Source organism: Diabrotica undecimpunctata, chromosome 4 (assembly GCF_040954645.1).
Source record: "Diabrotica undecimpunctata isolate CICGRU chromosome 4, icDiaUnde3, whole genome shotgun sequence".
NCBI classification, from domain to species: Eukaryota; Metazoa; Arthropoda; class Insecta; order Coleoptera; family Chrysomelidae; genus Diabrotica; species Diabrotica undecimpunctata.
The window spans coordinates 7,800,527-7,824,628 of NC_092806.1; the positions used below are offsets into that span (position 1 = coordinate 7,800,527).

The 24,102-nt window shown below is 33.6% G+C and overlaps 1 protein-coding gene across 4 annotated transcripts in view; it reads left to right on the plus strand.

The window, feature by feature from the left end:
- LOC140439096 (EEIG family member 2) overlaps positions 1–24,102 on the plus strand; it is a 216,893-nt gene that overhangs the window by 169,574 nt on the left and 23,217 nt on the right. For 2 of the 4 annotated variants that reach the window (XM_072528779.1, XM_072528780.1), the window contains exons 4-5: positions 462–622; positions 4,203–4,467. In XM_072528779.1, the coding sequence (XP_072384880.1) occupies positions 462–622; positions 4,203–4,467 (426 nt within the window). Of the gene's footprint in view, positions 1–461; positions 623–4,202; positions 4,468–17,892; positions 18,679–23,018; positions 23,044–24,102 lie in introns of all 4 variants that reach the window. The other 2 variants (XR_011950601.1, XM_072528777.1) reach the window with 2 other exon arrangements.

Sequence of the window (24,102 nt, forward strand, 5' to 3'; positions counted from 1 at the left end):
GTGCCAAATGTCACTTTACACATATCCCAAGGACATGTGTAAAGAACGTGCTAGCAGAACTCCATGAACTCCGGGGGGCATTTTGGGATCAATAGGACTCTGGCTAGAGTTCGTGAGAGGTATTACTACGCGGAACTACAATATGTGGAAGAATGGTACAAACGATGTGGACTGTGAGCATCCAAGAAAGGACCAAAAACGAGACTTAGGGGAAACTCCAACAATACATCACCGGAACTCTATGAGAAAGAGTTGCTGTCGACATTCTGGGATAGGTTTAGAGATAGAAGAAAAAATATATATATTATACAAATGAATTTTCTCAGAATTAGGTGAGCAATAGGTCCAACATCATTATAGAATTTTATTAATAATCCAACAAATCCAGATCGTATAATAGTACTACTAACCTAAAAAGTTTCTGATTGAATCCAATATTTGATATTTATTTTTTGTTTCAGCCCATCTCCGTCCCTGAAACATAAACCAGTCAATGTAGAAGAGACGGGGCCAGAGCAGAGATCGGACGAATTCTCTAGTGGTTCCTTAGCAGGTTCTATAGCTAGCGGAAGCTCAGGTTTTGGTAGTTTACCAAAGAAACGACCAGCTCTTCTTTCTTCAGGTATGAAAATAATGTACATAATTAGTAATTTTGTGTTAAGTGTAGTAGTGGTTACACTATTCATTTTTTTTTATCTTGTATACGGTAACGGGAACTTACGGTAACATCTGCAAACCTCATTATGTTAGGATACTGACTGCGTCGTGTTGAGAAGCAATGGATATACATTTGTTACACATATTGGTAACCGGACCGGTATTTTCTGCATGTACACGTCTTCATAACAAGCTATTCAACACTGTGAATCCGTTGACAATAATTGGTCCAATAATTTTGTCCATTGGCAAAAAAGTTTTCTATTCTGTCTTACTTTTTCTCATCCTTCCCTTTCCTTTTATGTCTATTTCTGATATATACAAATCAGGACACACTCCGAGCTAAAGAAAGGATGCATAGGTATATTTTTACAATTGTTCAATATACTGAGCAAGGTATTTGCTTGATTCCTACTTGGTTATTGTATATTGTTGTTGTTGATTAACTATTGTTGTGATATTTCGTTTAGCTCGTTCGTGTAGAGTAGCTGATAGCTTTTGTATGCCATCCTGGTTCATTTTATTTTAAACTTGGCGTTGTTATATTGTTAGAGCATGTACGATGAAAACTAAACATGCTAAAATACTTAATAGATTCTCACCTTAATTTTTATAAAAATAACATACTTAGATTATAAGTAGTCTGTTAAATTCTGTCAAAACATGTTTTCAGTAGGTCGTTAATTCTAATTATTACCAAAATAAACGGCTTCGCTATCGATTTTTGATACGTTCTACGATAATATAACTTGTTAATTGGAAATGCTGTATATCGTTGATTATGTTGCTGTTAGTTTAATATAAGTAATTAAAAATGTTGATTGATAGGAAATATTAGATCGTTTTATAATGGATTTTACTGCGAATTATTACAGAAAATTTGAAATGATTATGGAAAATTTAAATTTGAAGAAAATGGAGTTAATAATAAAATAGTTAAATTGCTTAATTGGAAGACAGGACAATCAGATTAATGGTAACGTGGACCGGTTTGCGAGCACTGCTCGCAAATTTGCTGCTCATCGTCGGGTCCTCAAAAAGCGAGTAGAACATTGTAGTACTACTTTAAACCGACCGTCAACTTTACCATTAAACTAACTGTGAGTCTTTAATTTTTTTTTCTATTAACATTTCAGTAGACGCAGTTTAATTTTGTGTATCAGTAGTCGCACACGGTCTGCTACACCGGTCATAAAAATAGTCCTTTGGTTGCGTTTTGTTTATTTACGTAGCACAAAAAATAGTCCATAATTTTTGTAATAGTTTGATTTATTCTCTTTTTTACTAAACAAATTACAATTAATTTTAAATTAGAACATTTATATCAGTCTATAAGAACTATCTTAAACAAATATAAAACATTAGTTTACTAAAACTTCATTACATAATAAAATTAAGTCGGAGTATTGTTACAGTCACTTCAAATTGGATTTACATGTTCCAAACAAAGATACTTTTTACAAATCGAACAAAAATATTTCATTTTTGATTCTTTTTTCATCCACAGTCACCACACCTCCCAATTGCTCCCGGAGTTCTTTGAACTGGCACGACATCTTCATCCAAATGACAGATCTCCTTTAGTCGAATCCTTATAGTCTTGGGTATATAGACATTTCGGCTTCGATTCTTCTAGTGATCGTACATATGGCTAAATGCTAAATTTGTCAAAACTTCTGGTCGGGTCTTTGTGAAATTTGGATTTGGAATGTTACAATTGTTAATATCAAAGGAATTTATTGCTGTAACATTTAAAAGGCTGTACAAAACAACCATAGGCCGTAGGTAAACAACCATACATTATATAACACTAGTGTTCCTCTTGAAACAATTTCAAATGTACTATAGCCAATAGGTCATCCTTGATTGTTAGAGAAATATGCAGGAATTTCTCTTCTATTTAGTTTTATTGTTCCCAAGAGAGTTAACCCATTCTCCTTCAAGCTTATACCAGATGAACGCTGGTGTACCAATTGTCGGTAGTAAAATCCTCTTAGATCCGTAGAAATGTTGACAGGTTTCTTTCCGCCACTGTCTTGGTACTAGTGTCTAGATAGTATGGACCACCCACTTGGGTACAATACTTGGGTCATGTATTGAGAGGTGAAAGATATAAATTACTCCAAATCATATTGGAAGGTAAAGTGCAGGGCAAAAGATCAGTTGTAAGACGCCAGAACTCGTGGCCTAAAGAACTGAGGAGATGGTTTGACCTCGCATTCGTGCAGCAATTTCCAAAGCTACAATTACCTTTTGGATCACCAGCTGAAAGAAGACAGCGCAATAAGAAGAAGAAGGAATCATTTAGCATCCTGTTGAGCCGATGTGAAGCGATAATTGGATTGGAGTGTGATGTCAAAATGGCGGGAACATCAGCATATGGGGCTATGGAGGAGTTAACTGCTGTTGGTAAGTCGGCAGTGTATAAAAGGTACAGGAGGGGTCCAAACACATTGCCCTGAGGAACTGAAGCCTGGACTGGATCGACGCTTCTTCATCAGAGTCACGAAAAATTGTCGGTTTTGTAGGTAGGATTGGAGAATCAAGAAATGGTTAACAGGTAGAGTTTTCTGATTTTATAGAGGAGGCCAGTGTGCCAGATCTTATCAAATGCCTGGGAAATATCTAACAATGTCGCACAATAATACAGTTTGTCTCCAAGGTCTTGACTTATCTTTTTTGTTACTCGATGTAGTTATCGGATGGTTGCATGTTGCGGTCTGAAACCGAATTGATGATTTGATATTATCCGAAGATTTTTCAATAGCGGTTCTAATTTTAGGAGTTAGAGCTTTTCAAATAGTTTTCCTAGAATTGACAACAGACTAATTGGTCTGTAGGAGGTGGTGCTGTTTAAAGGTTTCCTAGGGGATGGGTATAACTTTCGCTAGTTTCCACTGTGTCGGGAAGTGACCGGTCGTTAGAACGGAATTATAGATTTGTGTTAAAAACTGTAGCCCTTTGTTGGGTAATTATTTAAGTATTATAGTTGTAATGACATCGTGACCCCAACACTTCTTTGGGTTCATTTTATTGTTAATGGTTTCTTTGACTTAATTGATTTTAAAATTTTCAACTGAGATTTCAAGCTGGAATGGATTCTCCCGGAGGTTATAAATTATCATTGTCTTCCCCAGGGTTCAGCCTTGAGGGGTGTGGTTGAACAACTAGCAAGTTTCACCATTTTAAGTTACGTATTTTAATTTAGAAACTCGCAAAATAAAGATCTACAACTTTTTTGTGAATCATTTTTCTCTAAAATGTATAGATACCATAGTCAAAAAAAAGTTTTTTTACTTTTTATGACTGTTTAAAAAAATAAAGCAAAATTAGCTATACATCTTCAAGGATTTGTCATCAGATATCCCTCATATACCTTTTAGAATGTTCAAAAACAGATATAAAAAAATTTTCAGCTTTTTTTTTTACTGGCCTTTTATTTTATAGGAAGTTGAGAGAAACTATTGAAACTTGGAACAATTACTTTTAGTAACTGACAAACAAACATTTTGATAATGATTTCATTATTTTCCTCTTACTTTCAGAATTAGTAATAGGTCAAACCCTTACCGAAAATAACGCCCAAGTGTCGATAGCCCCCGACGCCACCAACGAATCCCATCCAGTATCGTCCCTACCTTCAGCTCTTCCACATCTTGACCACGAACCTCAGGAAATGGCCCTGGGCGAACCAGGACACTCCAGGAACTCTTCGAACACTAGTCAATTATCGAAGGCTTCCGGTTATAGCAGTATTCATTCTCATTCTCATAGTAGGCAGAGTAGTAGCGGAGACTCTGGACATATCAGGTAAAAATATGCATTTTTTTTATAACTACCGTGTTGTATATACCACATAATATAATAGAATAGATATGTTGAGAATTTTTGCATGTTTCTAGGTTTTAAATACAGTACCAACGATAGTTTAAAATATCGTCATAATAAGCATCTTTTAGATAGAGCTTATGCATTTATTATTACCTTTTTTGGATGTGTATTATCAGCAGAGAAAAATAATAACTAAGAAATCTTTAATAAAGTTAATTTCGTCGAATCATATATAAAAGCGTTTCAAATCAATAGTTGCAAGTATAATGTAAAGTCAATTAAACATTTAATATCTTGTATTCAGATGATCTGTGGTTGTTTAGTTGCCATTTTTAATATATTTAGTCCTAGCCTTAGAAATTAGCTCGTCTTTAAAAAAATCTTATAAACAAATTAAATTTTGCAAGAGAGGGAAGAAGTACCACCAAATATTCTCGAAGTTAAAGATGCAGTTAAAAAATTAGCGAAAAACAAATCACCTGGAATAGATAATCTCCCAGCTGAACTATACAAAGAAGGTGGCCATGATACCATAATAGCATTACAGCAGCTTATAAAAGAAGTACAGAAATCCCTCCAAAATGATTGGAATATTGGAATACTTAGCACCATACACAAAAAAGGAGATATCTTTGAATGCTCTAACCACAGAGGAATTACACTTCTAAATGCAGCGTATAAAATATTTTCCACAGTACTATGTCACCGTATGACACCATATGCAAAACGGATAGTAGGAAAATATCAGGCTGGTTTCAGAGGTGGTAAATCGACAATTCATCAGATTGCAACCCTGAAACAAATTTTGGAAAACACACTGGAATATGGCATTAATACTCATCACATATTTATAGACTACAAAGCAGCCGACGATTCTGTGAATAGAATAGAAATGTTCAAAGCAATGAAAGAGATAGGAATACAAAATCAGTTGGTAAATTTAACAAAACTAACTCTTGTTAAATGTAGAGTACGAATTCAGGGGGAACTGTCTGAACCTTTTAATAATTATAATATATAATAAATCAGTGCAAATCTTGTGCTGATGATATCAATATTGTTGGGAGAACGGAACACGCTGTACAAGAGGCGTATGTAGCATTAAAAGAATTAGCTACAATAAATGAGCATCAATTTAAAAATAAACATCAACAGAACGAAGTATATGAAAATAAGCACGCAACCACAAACCCTACGACCACTTGTTATAGAAAACGACGTCATCGAAGCAGTGAACTAATTTGTATACCTGGGAGTACTCCTTAACACTCAAAATAATATTACCGCAGAGATAATCCATAATAGGATCTATAGGAAATTAGACGTAGACATCAGTAACACTCAGATGGGATTCAGAAAAGGGCTGGGTACAAGGGAGGCTCTGTTTGCAATGAACGTTCTCCCACAGAGATGCTTAGACATGAACCAAGAAATTTACACCTGCTTTATTGATTTCGAAAAGGCCTTTGACAAAGTACAACATGAACCACTAAGACAAATTTTAATAAAGAAAAATATAGACAGCCGAGATATTCGAATTATATGAAACCTATATTGGAATCAAACAGCAAATGTGAAGGTTGAGGGTAGGCTAACAGAAGAAATTCGAATCCGTCGAGGAGTCCGGCAGGGATGCATCTTGTCGCCACTTTTATTTAATCTGTATAGTGAAGCTATTTGTGAACAAGCACTCGAGGAAGAAGATCTTGGTCTGATAATAAATGGTGAGACGATCAACAATATAAGGTATGCTGACGATACGGTTCTCCTAACGGGAACGCTAGTAGAACTACAACATCTCGTTCAAAGTCTCAATATATACTGTAACAGTTACGGCTTGAAAATTAATTTGAAAAAAACTAAATTTATGGTAATCACGAAATCAAAGAACATCAGAGCTAATCTTGTAATAGACAATACAACGATTGAGCGTGCGTCCTGTTATAAATATCTAGGTGCTTGGATCACAGAAGATACTGATCAACAAAAGAGATTAGATGTAGAATAGAAATCGCTAGATCAGTCTTTAATAGAATGCGCAAACTCTTTTGCAATCGTGATATCAATATAAAGTTACGAATACGAATGCTGCGGTGTTATGTCTTTTCTACCCTGTTGTATGGAGTAGAGGCTTGGACACTAAAACAGTTGACCACAAAAAACATCGAAGCTTTCGAGCTATAGGCGCATTCTCAGAATATCATGGATGGACCGCGTCACTAACACGCAAGTACTCCAAACTTTAGACAAAAGATGCGAAATTCTAAATGAGATAAAAACTAGAAAGATGGAATACTTGGGGCACATTGTGAGAGGTGAAAAGTACGAACTTTTAAGAAATATCATGCAGGGCAAAATTAAGGGCAAAAGAAGTGTGGGAAGAAGAAAAATATCGTGGCTTCGTAATCTACGTGAATGGTTCGGGTGTAGTTCGATTTTGGGCTCAATCTCCTCCGTAAATCCACAATTATACCGAGAAATACAAAAATAAAACTCTACAAAACAATAATACGCCCAGTCCTGACATATGGTTCAGAGACCTGGACTCTAACAAAAAATAATAATGAACACATGTTACGATGTTTCGAAAGAAAAGTACTAAGGCGAATCTATGGAACAGTGAATCACAATGGAGTGTTGAGAAGACGATACAACTTCACGATAGGGCATGTAATGCGGATGGAACAAAATGACCCAGCTGGAAAAACGCTCCTTGATAGACTCATTGGTCAGAGAAGAAGAGGAAGACCCAGAACAAGGTTCCTTGATCACATTGATGAAGATGTGAGAAATATGGGAGTACGTGTTTGGCGGAGAAAGGCAATGGATAGGGACGATTGGAGAGAAGTTCTTAAGGAGGCTAGGATCAACGCAGCGTTGTAAAACCAGAATGATGATGATCAAAGTTCTCATGAGTCACAATTGAAAATAAATTCGTAAATTTGTCTGCTATTTCAAAGCTAACATTGTCAAGGGTGAAATTATATCCAATATTTCTAGTTCTTTGGTTGAGGATTGCCGCCACCATTTCCGTTTTCTCCCAATTTATTTCCAGGCCTATGATATTTGAGGCAGTTGTAAAATTTGTTTACTTAAAAAAGAACTTACGTGGTAGGCTGTATGTATAGTTAAGTCCAAATCATTTGCATAGGTCATAATTTGAGGATTGCCCGTTGTCATGGTTACCGTTTTCTCCAAGGCTGTGTTATAGACGAGACATCGTTTTTCTCCATCGTAGTCCAATATGTGTATCTCAATGTTCGCCTCGTATTTTTCATTTTACAGATAACTTTATGCATTATAGCCCTCACCAGTCTTATCAGTGTGTCGGGGATATTAAATTCGTATTTGGTTTCACATAATTTACTTCTTAGTACGCTGTCGTAAACTGACTTAAAATCGATAAAAAAGGAAAGATTTCGACGTTAAATTGACTAGTTTTTTCTATTTTTTACACATATACAATTTTATTTATATAAAAACGGCTAAATTTATCTATAATGGAAGTATTTTTCCCTTTTTTATAAAGACGCAACTGAAATTTAGCCCTATAGTCCATCAATTATCTAGCGAGTTTGCAAATTGTTGTTCACTATTGAAAGGGCGAACTTATTTCGTTAAGAATGGCTTTAGAAGCCCTAGAGGTTCTACATATAATAAGCTGCTGAATGAATAAGAAGCTTACATTTAAAGTAATGTCTCCGGGCGATATTGGAATATCTTATTTGAATACTATTTACATGCAAAGATTTTTAATAGGCTTAACAGCAGAAATACTGAATGGTTGTTTAGACTTTTGAAATGTAAAGAGTTTTGCAATTTTGTACGTTTTATAGAAGTCAATTAGGGTTATTTTTTACCATATATAGATTTATACGACGTTCATATTTAAGAGAAATATAAGCAGGTTAAAGAGTTGTTTTGTATACAAAAATGTTTATTCCGGTATAAAAAATACTCCAAGGCAGTAATTAAAGATTCAAAACTATGCAGGGTGCTCGATGACGGAAATTGAGAATAAACTACATATTAGTAAATAAAAAATTACGAAACGAAATATTTGCCATATTAATATTAAAGTTCTACTCTATAAAGGGTCCCAGCGGATTAATTTTTAATCCCTATCAGTTTTTATGGTGCCTATAATCAGACTGTATTTTTTTCTCAGAGTTCGCAAGACCCTGTGGAGTATTCTAGCATTTATAAACTACTAGAAATAAAACCCAACTATAGGCTGAAGCTTTCTTAACATTTTGTTTTTTGATTCATTTGCGTATGTTCGATAATAGAAAAGTTGGGTCCTTCAACAACTAGCCATTTTTTTCATTAATAAATCCTCATTTTCTTCTTCTTCTTTTTCTTCTTGTATGTAGGATTTAAAGCCTGTTTTTTCTTCAGTATTAGCCTCCTAAATTGTTTAAATTATCGCACCATCTTTTTCTTGGTCTGCCAATACTTATTGGCAGACCAAGATATATAGTAAGACCATATCTTACTTAGTGGGTATTTAGATGTTGTCGTACCGATATTCGTACAATTTTCTGCTAATATTATCATATTGTATTTCTTGGCTGTTGTATTGAAGATATGTGTTAATCTTTGGAGCTCGTCTTCTGTCTCTGCAATTAATGCGGCGTCGTCTGCATAACATAATATTTGGATTTCTTTGTTCCCCATTCTGTACCCATGACCTTTGCGTACTGCTTGTATTATTTCGCCCATTATTATATTAAAGAAAAGTGGGCTTAACGAGTAAGCTCAGAAGCCGCGTTCATGCCCACAGTCGGTCCCAAACTCGGATAAAATAGGAGGGTTGATGGGCCAGGTTAGCATCCTACCCATTGTAAAAGAAAACAAAGCTCAAAGAGACGATATAAAGCCTCGGAACCAGATGGAACCTAAGATGACGAACCACACAAAGAAAAGGAAAACGAGAAGGAAAAATAAGCCCACTCATTTTCTGCTTAGTTTAATAAACAAGCCTAAAGTAGGCTATGAGAAATTTGATAGATGTCAAATTGTTAACAGTCAAAAAGTATTGACTTCATTGTGAAAATTAGTAGATTTATTACTGAAAGTTTCAATTAAGTCCGTAATTTCTTTTGTTGTTTGGTGGAAATGGAACGCGCTACAAGGAATTTGACCCGTGATGAGTGTGTTCAAGGGAGGAAGGTTCAGCATCGCCTCTAGAGCTGCAATGGGGTATGTTGACATTGCCCCTGTAATTCCCAGACAAGCTAGCCGCTGCACTTTTTGCTGCTTGGCGTTAGCTGTTGGTTGTTGTGTTTTTGGCCACCATACGAATGATGCATATGTGACCATGGGCTTAATAATCGTTTTATATGACCTTTTATATGTCTTTTTTAGCCCCAAGTCTTTCCAAATGTCTTACGGCAGGTCCAACTTTTTCACCAAAGCTGTGGATAAGATTTTTTTAATATGACTATTCCAGGTGAGTTTTGATCTAGGGTTACCTGCAGATATTTTATTTCTTTGGAATAGTCTAATGTGATGTCATTCATAATTGGAGACTCTAAATAATTGTATTTACGTCTTCTTGTGAAAGTTATCAAAGTTGTTTTGCTGGGTTGACATTTAAGCCCTCTTTCGAGCTTCAACTTTTAGTTTCGTTAAGAGCAGTTTGCATGAGACTAGACATAGTCTGGTTATGCTTGCCCCTAATTGTAATAACTAGAACATTTGCGTATCTTTGGATTATAAAACCAGAATCATGCAACTTAGTGAGGTCATCCACGACTACAGACCACAGCAAGGGCGATAGTACTCCCCCTTGAGGGCATCCCTTTACTGCTGTCACAGTCACAGATTCTTCCCCACTACCATCAGCGTTGATTCTGGTTTCTAGCATTGACTGAATCCATTGTATTAGTGAGGCTTCAATGCTCCTCTTACGATTAAAAGTTATAGGAATAAAGTTGCAGACAATTTAATTTCCTATAAATAGTGTCCAATAAAAGTTTTTGTAATGTTTGTTAGTTTACGAGATACAAAAAACTCTTTGCAACCACTATATTTTCCAATATAGCGGCTGGGTGACAAGATGGCGACCTCACAAACTTTAGCTTAAGCGCTTATACTAACTCCCCTACACATCAAAAGTAAAATTGTGTCCTCTGAAAAATACAATCCTAAATGTAACTTTTCAATGGACTATATAATTTGAAATAGTTTTGAACGCCGCTATGGTTGTGACTAATCCAAAAAGAGCACAAAATATACATAGGAAAACATTTTAGCATGCATACAACTCATTTAAACCAAAATTTTATGTATATTTTCGGTTTGTAAACAATATTTCATCACGTCATTTACGTCGTAGAACCTTTCAGTATTTCTGTGTCCAAAAAATTATCCCATTGTATAAAATCGCGTATACAAAAAAGATTTCATTGTTTGCCGTCAGATATCAGCTTTTTACCATCTATAAATATTCATATTGCTTGTAATCTAAAATTGAATATTTTTTTATCGAAAAACTGACTGTTATTTTGGCCTGAGCGACTAATTATTTTTTATATTTCTTTGAAGGTGATGTGTCAGCACATTTTACCTAATTTTCAGTGTTCCAGAAGAAAAACAAATATTTCGTAATAACTGATATGATATTAGGCCAATCACTTAGATTTTACCTATCAACTTTGTAATTCTTGCTATGTAGATTAACTTATATTAAGTAGTATAATTGGAAGTAGAGAAATGCTACAATTAGGTAATCATTCCATCATGTTCTTCAAGGGTACTCCAAAAAATTACCTTGAACTGTCCAAAAAGTTAACGAAGTTGAGGAGGAATGCTAGTGAGGTATAGTAGTAGACTGAGAAGTCCAAATAGATAAAGAATTTATCAATAAATATCATAAAGTATTGTAATTCTTGATTTGCTAATATATTTTCTGGTCTTCGTAGAAACTTCTTTGATTTCTTGGACTACATCTTCTGGTCTTGCCAAATCAACTTCTGATTTACTGGATAGCTCGAGATGACAAGAATCATTACTTGGAGCATTTCATGGTTTGTAATCACAGCTCCCTTTTTGCTATAATACTGAGAATGCACAGCAACGTTGATAATGTCTTGTTAAGATACATGAATCTTTCAATTGCTTTGTGTCGTAGAGTTTTCCGATTTTCACATGTTTCTTATTGACTTTTATTTCATCACTTAATTATCTGCCCATTTGTTTTTGGTGTTTTGCTCCTGCGTCGTTTCCAATACCAAGTCCCTTTGAACTACGATCATCGGGTTGTTAATCAGAGTGAAACAAAAGTTTGGAAGCAGCTAATTACTTAAATGGATGGTCCGAGTTGTAGAAAAACCGGTATAAGACTATTCTACAATAAGGAGATTGTAAATTGTTGCCAGATTTACCATTTTTCTGATATCATTAGTCACTTTGGTTTTTTAAGTACAACACCCTGTATATTGTATTATTATTGGAATCACCCTTTAACACGGATTTAACGATCAGTAACGCTTGGTATTTTATCTAGTTACGAAGGTCTTAAATAAATAAAACCTCTCAGTGTCAAATAGTTTTGAAGTAATTCAGTCTAGACTGTTGTAATATTGACATTAATTAATGAAACTAACAATCCAATCTATAATTTCTATGTCTGATTTTAACCATTTAGCGGAAGGTTGTTTATTCATGATTTCACTATGGTAGGGTGCATTGTCCATCACAATCAAAGATGGGTGCTCTAAATTAGAAAGTAATTGTGTACTTATCCACTAAATAAATATTGTACTATTCCAGTTGAGCCCATTTTAATGAGATATGGTTTCAACAAGACTAAGCTGCAGCTCATTTTGGTGTAAATGTTCGGCGTTATTTAGATCAGACATTTCCCGATCGATGGATTGGTATATTAGGTAGTATTGAAGGGCCTCCTCGTTCACCTGATTTGAATCCTAAAGATTATTTTTATTGGGGATAGTTAAAAAGTAGAATTTATAAAACTAATCCACTAAGTGTTGCAGAGCTAAGGATTATCGATGAATCCATATTACTTTCTAGAGAAACATGGAGAAATGTATGAAATAGACACATTCTACCATCGTTCAGGATACTGTAAAATTTATTTAGTAAATTTAATTATTATCTTTAAATTTTGTTGTTCATAGCAGCAATGTAATTTTAGCAACAAATAGTGTGTATATAGGTTTTACATTATCCCATGAAATTGGTAGCAATAGCTACTGAAACGACGTCTTCTTCGACATACATCAACAAAAAAAGTATGGCGAGGCGTAACTCAAATACACGACTGTGTTGTCTTGCAGATCGAACTAGTCTGACCTGTAGACGGAGGTTAGTTAACGAATTTTTTTGCAAGAGGCGTGGGCGATAATTACCTAAGCGATCTGCAATTTTAACGAAATACACTCATTTTTCTGCGGTTCTTTGTTCAGAACATTGTATTAATTAACACTCTATTGTTTGCAACATTGTATCAATAACCTTTTATAGTTCGATAGTGTCCAAATTTTTGTAAGCGAAATATTGGGCTAACTATACGAGGGTAAACAAAACTAACAAAACGTATGTTGATATTTCTACAGTATTTATATACAGTAGCGAAACTGCAACACAGACCATCCATTTAAGAGATAATTAGGTGTTTGCAGACAGTTGGTCAACTCTGTATATATTTTTTAGTGTTGTATATATATTTTTAATATATTACTGCGTTTTTTACTCTTTAAATGCATACCTTTTTATTCATTGTGTTGAGCTCACATTAATATTGAGAGATTTTATAATCCTCGTCATTCCAGATGAGAATAAATACTTTCATTTCGAATCTAATATAATGCACAAATCATTCCAAATATTCTATTATGTATATTATATTCTGGAATATGAAAGCAATTTATTCTTCGTCCTCGTCCTTGTATTTATGAGATTCCCCAGGCAGTGTCGAGAAATAGATAATAAACAGAATCCGTGAATTTAAAGTTTTGCGATAGAAAACCTAATCCCGATACTTATATAACCAGTCAGCGGCGTCGCAAAAAGGTAACACTATGTTATTGCTCAATAAATTATTCAAACTCTGAATGAATTAGAATTCTTTCGTCCCTTATTCCCAGTACGAATTTACTAATAACATCTTGGAATTCATCTTTTCCTAATTTAGCCTTAATGAAAAGGTTGCTAGTGTGAGTCCATAAGTTTATGAGAAATGAGTCAATACACACAATCTTAAGTAGTTTTTATTGAAGTGAATACTTCTTATCGCTCGGTATGATGTTTTGCACAGGCCCAAAATCCTATTTAGCTGACTCGAAAAAAAGAGACGGGTGTAGTAACTTTGCGGTATACCGTAATATACATAATATACATACATATACAATTATTATAATTTTATATAATATACTTTTCTAAACTACTCTATATTATTAAACTATTTCTATGAAATAAAATAAAATAAATTAAATAAAATTAAAAAAAAATAAATAAAATTATAAACCATTATAAAAAATTATGACAAATTATAAAATATTTAAAAAAAACTATAAAACCGTATAAAATATTTTAGAAAACTATAAAAAATTATAAAAAGTTATAAAAAATTATAAAAAATTAAAAAATATGAAATTTTAACATTGTAAAAAATTATAAAAATATAAAAAAAATATAAAAAAATATATAAAATTGTAAAAAATTGTAGAAAATTATAAATAATTATAAAAAATGATAATAAATTATAATAAATTATAAAAAAACATTAAAACTTGTAAAAAAATGTAAACAATTATAACAAAAATTAAATAAAATTAAAAAAAAATAAATAAAATTATAAACCATTATAAAAAATTATGAAAAATTATAAAATATTTAAAAAAAACTAAAAACGTATAAAGTATTTTAGAAAACTATAAAAAATTATAAAAAGTTATAAAAAATTATAAAAAAAAAATAAAAAATATGAAATTTAAACATTGTAAAAAATTATAAAAATATAAAAAAATATAAAAAAATATATAAAATTCTAAAAAATTGTAGAAAATTATAAATAATTTTAAAAAATTATAATAAATTATAAAAAAACATTAAAAATTGTAAAAAAAAATGTAAACAATTATAACAAAAATTATATAAAATTATAAAAAATTTAAATAATTATAAAAAAATTGTAAAAAAATGTAAAAAGTTATAAACAATTATAAAATAATACAAAAAATGAAATAAAATTTAATAAAAATAATCAGATTAAATAAATTTAAATAAAATTACAATTAAATAAAAGAAAGGTTAAATTAAATTAAATAAAATTAAATACAGTTATATAAAATTACTTAAAATAAACAAAAGTTTATTTTAGCAATTTTATAATCGTTTATAGATAATTATTTACAAATGGAAAATATTTAATGAAAATTAATTAATATACCCTCCCATTATTCGTTTTTTTTTTAGAATATAATAATCAAAATGAAATAATTAACCATAAATAGAAGATACTAATGATAATGTAATTTGATGAATAAATTCTATAGGTATCATATATAACAAACTTTGAAAACTACTAAAATCATTAAAATTTTTTATTCAAGAAAATTAAAACTACTTAAGATTATGAGTACTGACTCATTTCCCATACACTAGTAAATATACAAGGCGAAAAGATCGAGTTCGTTCAGAAAAATATTCCCATGAGATTTTCTTGCATAATCACTTTCATGAGATACCCCAAAATAAGGTTTGAGAAGTGGTCCAGGCCAACATTTGTTCAAATTGTTTTAAATAATTTTTTTTTAAATTGGACAAACGTTTTTTTAAATTTTTTGGATCATTTTTAACAACATAGGTTTCTTGTAATTTTTCTATAAACTTAATCGTTTTCGGGTCATAAACAATTAAAAACTGAAAAAAGCGCAAAAACGCAAAATTGCGATTTTAAAAGCTGAAAAACACAAGTAAAAAATATTATTTTGAATTTCACCAGCAACCTAAATTCAAGTTCAAACCTTGTTTTATCATTTCCCGATAAGTATTTTGTGCTTATTTTATTTTAAAACATTGTTTTTTAATGGATAATGAAGCGCTTATGTCAATACGGGCGCTCGGGATGCGGCGTGTATTAGAGAGAGAAACAAGGTCTATGGCACAAATTATTGGTGGTTTGAATTTTCATTGTACAAATAAGCGCCCGCCCTGTCATACGCGCTGCAACCCTTATTACAGACCGGGCGTTGCAATTAATCAGACGTTGCAATTTCTCCATGTAGTTACCCAGGTAGTAAACCCGGCTTTGGTTTAGGAGAACGTTCATGAATTATTAATAGGCATTTTATAGAACTCTATTAAAGTTAAAATTAGGAAAACTTTATTATAGCAAACAAGAATTATCTCTACAGGCGTAAACCGTACATTCTAATGATTCATTATATCGCGCTAATGTATTATTGTACTTCCCCCGACACTGTCACATTGAGTTCATTAATAATCGTTTCCAATTCTAGACACCTACTTTCGCTTTCGGCAATATAATTACCATAGCTTTTTGCGTAGGACGAAGCTTTGGCCCTAAAAACAATTGTATACAATGGGATAATCTTGAAGCTGTAATGGGCTCTATATGTACTCTAATCTGATCGCGCCTTTGATATTAAACGTGTAAATTAAATAATTGTATTAACAAAACAAGAAAAATTATCTTTATATTTGTAAAAATTTGGAAATAGTTAAGGGAAAGAAATATTTGTAACTATAGTATTGATCCATCACTTGTATTTAGAGCTTTTCGTAAGAAGTATAAACAAATAAAGTTTTTTTTAACTTAACTCTGAACAAAAAAATCCAAATGTATTTAATCTGGTATCCGAGACGAACTCTCGTCTCCACTGTCAATCCATATAATCTCTGGTTTGAAATGCCGGAAGCATAAACTTCTTACCCAAGCGGGACGTGCTTCTGCTGTTTGCTGACCAGAGGTCACGAGTAGTAGCACGATCGTCAGATTTTCCAACGTTTACGCTGGAATTACAGTTTGAAGGAGCGTTGTGTAACACAGGGAATATAGGGAAGTTGTTGCCACTTACATCTGGAGAAAATTATGTTTTTGCGAAATCTTAACCGCATACTACCAAAACGGAGGTTGTGAAATAGCCTTGCCCCAAAAATCTCCATAATTTAACCATATGGGGGGGGAGGTTAACTGGTTAAATGCATTCACGTTTACACGGTCCCTTGACTGGGTGTGAGGTCTGATCAATTCTTGTATTATAACGACCTTCAAATTCCGCTCTCCCGCGTACGGCAGGTTTGCTCCTAGGTCAGAAGATCACGTGGTGCACAAGGTTCATAGCTGCTCCTGGAAAGACAATGGATCAGGTGATATTGCCTTGCCAATACCTACCGCCATGATTCCTAACTGTGTGACTTGGACCAGTTGAGAACTGTTAGTATCCGAGTTGAAAGCCTCTTAAGGCTTAGGAAAACGGGGCTATAGGTACGACTAACGTTACATAGATGTCTGCTGCTGCGGAACCAGTTGAGAACTGTTTGTATCCGAGTTGAAACGTCCCTTAAGACTTAGGAAAACGGGACTACAGGTACTACCAACGTTACATAGATGTCTACTGCTGCGGGTGTTCCAGCTTCGAGAGCAACCGCTCTCCCCAACCGCTTGCTAAAACAACTTATAAATGATTTAAATTGTGCATGTTGACGGCTAAGTTTAAAACACCCTGTATGAAATATCAGTGAGTTGGACATATGGAGATAACGGGCAAGCGCTTGTTGTTTATTGGTTACAATTTTACATCACCAGCCTCGTTATTAATGGAGAATATCCCTATTCAATGCGGATTAGGATTTTTTCAAAATTTTGAAAAAAATAGAACTATCTCGAAAATACTTCATTTTTGGTATCGGACATTGTACACAAATTTATCTCCAATTTCATGTAAAATTCAAAAATAAAATAAAAGTGTTAGGTTGTATTTAAAATAACAAAGTTGACGTCTATGTTTCGGTATAACCGGAAGTGCCATATCCGCCATTACCTTTAATTAAAACTTGTCCCACAACCTGTATATTGCCCAAAATTTTAATAAAATGAAGAAGTATTCAAGTATTATTGTACAATTTTTTATTCTATATCAAAAACTGCACAATATAATTTATTGTGCATTCATTATTGCACAATATCAATATTGTGCAATTATTAATAATAAAAATTGCGGATTAGCGGCCGTCTTACTGTTTTAGACAACGTCATAGCTCTTGATAAGGTAGACATGTATTTCTTTCCCTTTGCTTTTTAAATTTAGCTATTGTTTATAGCAGCCGTATACTAGGAAAAGTGTAGAAATAATTACATTACAACCTTTGGCCGTCGTCTTGCATGCTTGACTTATATTCTGTTTATATCAGGAACCTACATAGCAGATCGGTCCGGGCAAACAACAAACCTATGCCTTTAAATAACTTTAAGCTTAACACATACCCTAAAAAAATTAACATCCCCAACACAATCCACTCTCCTAATTGCCGGGCATTTGCGGCTTCCCTCCCGAAGAATATCGCCACTTCCACTCCCTCCAAAGATGTACCTGATGGGGAACTGAATTCTATGTACGGAACTCCGAGGTCTTATCAAAGTCAGTTAAGTTATTCTAGTAACGATGAGTATAAGACTCCAGAAGTTTCGTTTAATCATAGATCCGACGTTTTCTCACAAAACTTCATCGAATTGCAAAAATCGTCGTCCACCTCTGTGGTAGAGAGGATAAAATCTAACATGCTCACAGTCGAGGATATTCAACATCGAAAATCTGACACTACGAGTAATCGGGAACCTACAACAGACAATCGATTAAGCCTAAAAGAAATCGAGAAGAATAGGAGAAACCAAGAAGGAGTGCTGCGTTCCAAAAGCGAATTCGAAATACCCAGAATGCCAGTACAGCCACCTCCGGAGAAATCGTTCAGTAGCAAATTATTCAGCTCAGAAAGTTTATTTTCATTCTTAACTCCCAGGCCCAAACGGAAGAGCATCAGCGAAAACAACAGCCCCCAACAAAGACACAGTCCTCCTAACCTCTTTAAAGTTCCCAATCCTTTGTTAAAGAGTCTGCCCGAGACTCGTACGACTTCACTGAGCTCGCTACGGTCTGGTCATTCTGCGAACGATGGGCTTACTGTACAGCCCGTCAAAAGGTATGATTTCTTTTTATTTTATCATTTATTTTATTTTTCCTTGTTTGTGTTTCGTCTTTATGTGTTTTGTTTACTCTAGCTTTAACCTTTTTCCGCTTTTTGTGCCTTCTGTTTTAACTGTCTTTACTATTATATCTTTACTGGCCTTTTTGTTTTAAATTTTGTGTACATATATAACAAACTATTTGTCCAATCGACACAGATTTGATCTTTAAAAACGAGACGAACAAGCGGAAGTTTGCTGGTAATGTCAATTTTGGGACCCAAAAAATTCCGCAAGTAAGTTTGCCTTTCTTTTTAAAACTTTTTTGCATCTTTTTGGGGTTCACAAAATTGACATTACCAGCAAAATTCTGCTTGTTCGTATGATTTTTAGAGGTTTAGTGGCATTTTCGTCTCATGACTGAAGTAAATCGAAGCAAGTACTTTAATTTGTAATTAATCCAAATAATAAATGTAGAATCATATTAAAGGACTACCATACGAGTGTTGAAGCAATATTTGTTCTGTTATTTCCCTTTTGTATATAAATAGACGGAATCATCAAATATATCAAGTATAAAAAATTCACATAACTTCTGATTAGTCTGCTAACAAATTAATGACGTGAATCAGAAATGATTAAAAAATAAGGATACTGGCTTTAGGCTTTTTTAAACCTCTCAAGGAATGTGATCCTTTACTGGATTGGATGGAGAAATGATTTGTAATGCTGAGGTGGCAAGACGGCGGAAGTAGCTAGAGATAGCAGCAATGTTATGTTGGGTTAGCTCCGGCAGATTATGTCGAAGAGCTTCTTTTGGACAGATCGAGTTGTCAATTCATACAGAAGGCTTCTTTAAGATGTTTGTCTTTAGTAAAAGCATATAAGTCAGCTGCAGCTACATCTTCAACCTAGGCCATGTAGCATCTTGCAGAGGAAACCATAGAAAATGAATCTCTCCCTGTCCTTTGTATTATTGATTGTGATACTCTTCTAAAGATACTTCTTCTAAAGATATTTCTTCAAAAGCTTCCGCTATTGGCGCCTGATGGACCTCAAAGCGTGATTTTTACTTGTGGTGATTGCGTGATCATACATGTTGTGATCAAACTCGTTATAGAATCCAGCGTCATTGTCACTTTTTACAGGAAAGACGTTAAAATGATCAAGGATACGTGAATCATTTAGATGAGTAAATTATCGGCTCCATGTCCGAAGAGTGTGAAGGTGCTTGTTTAGTAGCAGTGACGGGTTATGTTCTGTTTTTTTTCTGGAGAATTATTGAAGGAACTTTTCAGGCAGAGGATCTAGGTGTGAGAAGGCCTGACAATTGGGATACTTAGGAATGTTGTCTGTGAGGCATGCGTGTTGTTGCCCAGAATTGGGACATATTGTGACCCTTTGAGGGCATTCTGTGTTGAGATGTCAACTTTGGTAGCATTTAGAGCAATGTTTCAGATGAACAATTGTTGGACCCTGCAGTCCAACACATCCCCGACAATGATGGTACCTCTCGAAAGTGCCTCGAGGTACTTGGTTTTGGAGTCTATAAAGACTGACGAAGTTTGTGGTGATATTGTTCTATGGCTAACGACTTTCGTGACTCAGTTCTCAGGCTATCCTGGATATATTCATGTTTAAAATCCCTGTTGACTTCAGTTATGACTAGATGGTGATTGGTTTGGGGTTTCTGATCGCCATAACGGGCCATTCTGACAGGGATGAAGACTGAATGTATTTGTTGTAATTACCCGTCTTAGTTACCTTCTTAGAGAAAGACTTTAAGGGATTCAGCGAAGCTCATCTAACAGATGTCTGTGGGAATTTGCTTGATTATATACTTGAATAGATTGACTGGGGCTTGAGCGGGAGTAGATTGGGCCTGTGTGGTAGATTCCCCGAAGTGTCAGAAATGAGTGGTGGGTTTAGTTGGATGGGTTCCTGAATTTGGTTTGTTTTGGAATTTGGAATATACTGTTGAATGGTTGATTTCTCGTAGGTCATTGGTCTTTGTTCGTCCACTGGTAGTAGAATCCCGGGAAAATTTTTGTGCAGGGTATTTTTGCGGGGTTTTTTGTAGTCTGGGATCTGGATAGCATCAGAAGAGTGATTGATATATAGAAGATTCCGGAGGTAGTTGAAAATAGTCGGGTACACTGGAGATGAGATTCACCTGTGTATTTTCCTTCACTACTCGTGAGGCAGTGTTCCCAAGCTAAAGGGCACCTCTGTGTTAACAGGGTTTCTAATACTGAAGATACATTTAGAATACACCCTAAGCTTCCAAAGTGACCAACAATCACAAGAAATTCTACTCTACACGTAGTTGATTCTATTGGGAAAAAATTTTTACTTGTTTTTCATTTTATTCACTTATGGTAGACATTCTGATATTAACTAAGACTTCTACGCACCACTCTATCGAAGTTGAGGAGAGCCTCTGCTTGGATTACGAGCTGTAGGTAGGCCACGCCCGCTAGCTGGCTTTACATATAAAAGAAAATGGTGACGCTGCGGTGAAAAGCGATTGGTTGACCGAAAGTTACTATTTTTACTCAATATCTACCATTGTTATATGAGTCTATAACCTATGGTGTACAAATGGTACTTCCAAAAAATCTCGTTTGTTTTAATACCTGTGGAAATTTTTGTAATACAAAACATTTCAGATTTTCAAACAAAGATTTTCTCCAGAATTTGCATGTTAATGTGTTCCTTTTCAGAAAATCTAAATAAAAAGCAAATTTTTTGGACTATTTTGTAAGGGCCGTGAGAATTTCATTGAGATCAAGTGATTATTAAGAAGGATATAATGGAAATACCTTTTTATTCGGTATGGTGGGACCTTACTAATAATCTCCTAAAAACAAAGGCGTCGCTAGATGAAGTGGGATATGAAACAGGTGCTCCCTATGTAGTATTTTCTGAAAAAAGAAAATCTCGAAAACTGGGCGCCATAGAAACTTGTAACAACAACAACCCTTTGAAATTGATAATCAAAATTGAATCACAGTGGAATCGAAATAAATTCTTACAGTGATTTAAAAAAAAAAAATTAAAATGGCGCTCGTCAGAATAAACAGGATATTAGAAAATACTTAGGAGATATATTATATCAATAGCTGAGGCCATTCAAACTAGTCATCAGCCCAATTTATTTACCTTTCTGTAACTTCTTTGGCCAGCAAATTAGCAATTTAAAACTGAAAACTTTGAAACTGAATTTGAGGTTACAGTTTGCGAATACGATCTATGTATTTTGTATGTGCATTGTATATTTTAGAAGTAATTTCTCAACTATATTGATAAACAGACTTACTAACTGAATAATAATAATGCCATAGTGTTTCAGAAAAGATCACCGAACAGTCCATCTACTAACGATTTCACAGCTTCTCAGTTCATTGAAAACGTAATTCACTTATTTTACAAATATACAAATAGTCCAAGCTGAGCCAAAAATGAATGATTTTATCATTAATTATTGAATTTTTGCAACCAGCACAACGGTAGAACGGCAATGCCTATAATAACCTTAAGTGTTTGCAACTCTAAATTGTTGTTTATAATTTTTTTATGGCACTTTGAAGGTGCAAAAAAGGGTGTTTTTTGATTATTTTTATTGTATCACATCAATATTTTGGGGTAGAATGAGCACAATATTATAAAATATATGGTTTGTAATTAAAAGAGCTACAATATACTGCTTTTTGTATAAAAAAAAGTTATTTCAAAAATAAAAAATGGTAAAAAATTGACATTTTTGGGCCTTCAATCGTTAATTTTGCATAAACTATTCGGTCAAATTTAATGTAACATTAAGCTCAAATTAAAGCTTTTTATATGTACTTTCATAATATTGGACTTATTTTACACTAAAATGCTGATTTGATACAATAAAAATAATCAAAAAACACTATTTTTTGCACCTTAAAAGTGCCATAAAAAAATTATAATCAACAGTTTGGAATTGCAAAGATTTGGGGATTACTCCAAGCATTGTCCTTTATAACACTGTGCAGGTTTCAAAGATAAAATTCACAAATTAATGCACGATTTTTTTCTACAGTTTGAGCTATTTGTACCAAATGAATACTTGTGCGTGAACTCGAAAGTCGGTGAATTATTCAGCGAATTTTCCGGATACCCCACTGCACTGTAATAAAGCACGGTGATAGTAAATGTAGAGAAATAATAAGATTTGTTAATTTTAGTATACTAACAATATTCCTTCTAAATTAGTTATAAAACAAAAAGGCCTAAATAATAATCCTATTCTTTCTTCATCTTTAACATTTCTGTTTATTTATTTTTTGGTTTTCATTACTATTAATCAACAAAAACGACGAATTTCCAGACCTGGCAGTGGGCTTCGCATTATCGTACGTATGTATAATGTTTCATTTTTCTCAAAAGTGTCATGATCATTAAAGAATCATCTGTTTTGTAGGTACATAAGGTAGTTTTTATAACAAGCGTTTTGATTTAACAGAAATAATAATGGTAAGGTTTGCATATTCATTAAATTGAATTAGGTGGGATTATAATACATACATGTATATATTGTTGCTTTTCTAATATGTTGTATATAGTCTTGTAAATAATGAATATTTTTATAATTCAAAATTTTTTTCTACTACTAATCACAGTATAATTTGTCTGGAAAACATGTTACAGTAAATTTTTATTTATAAGCAGAAAATGTTATTACAGCCAGTGCAAAAACTTGATTTTTTTCGAATAATTCCGTTTCCTTGTACAATCAATCAAAAATATTTAAAATATTGTAACGATTTTTTCCTGAAACTGTTCTAAGGTTACTTTTTTTTGTGGTAAATAAGTTTACCACACGACTTCTTTTGAAGTTAAAATTTTATTAACCTTTTTAAACGTAACAATTAAAAGGAAAAAGACAGTTAAGATTGGATTTCACGTACAGTGCGTCTGTGTATGCACTTATACGTATTTCGCCCTAAAAGGGCTCTTTAGAACGGCTATTCACAGTCGCTCTGAACGAGAAAATAAATCTCTTCTGTCTTAGGAAGCAATTCTAACATGGCTTCGTATGGACGCAAATAGGGACATCTGATATTAAAATCCGTAAACTAATGTTCGAAACCAAATTCAGATTTTTGCTTTAATCTGTGCCTTCTAAGAATTGCAAGGCAAAACAGACGTTGATAAAGATGTTTTAGAGACATGGGGAATCTAAAAATTGCATTCCACAACATATCTCCTCAACTAAGCAAAAATCCTTAGCGAATTGGTTTCTAGTACTCGTACAGAGTATATCGGAATAAAAGGAAAAAGACAGTTAAGATGTTTGATTTCACGTACAGTGTGTCTGTGTATCCGCTTATACGTATTTCGCCCTAAAAGGCCTCTTCAGAATGGCTATTCGTAAAAATTAAGTTTCACAAATTTCGATCTTTTAAGTCCTC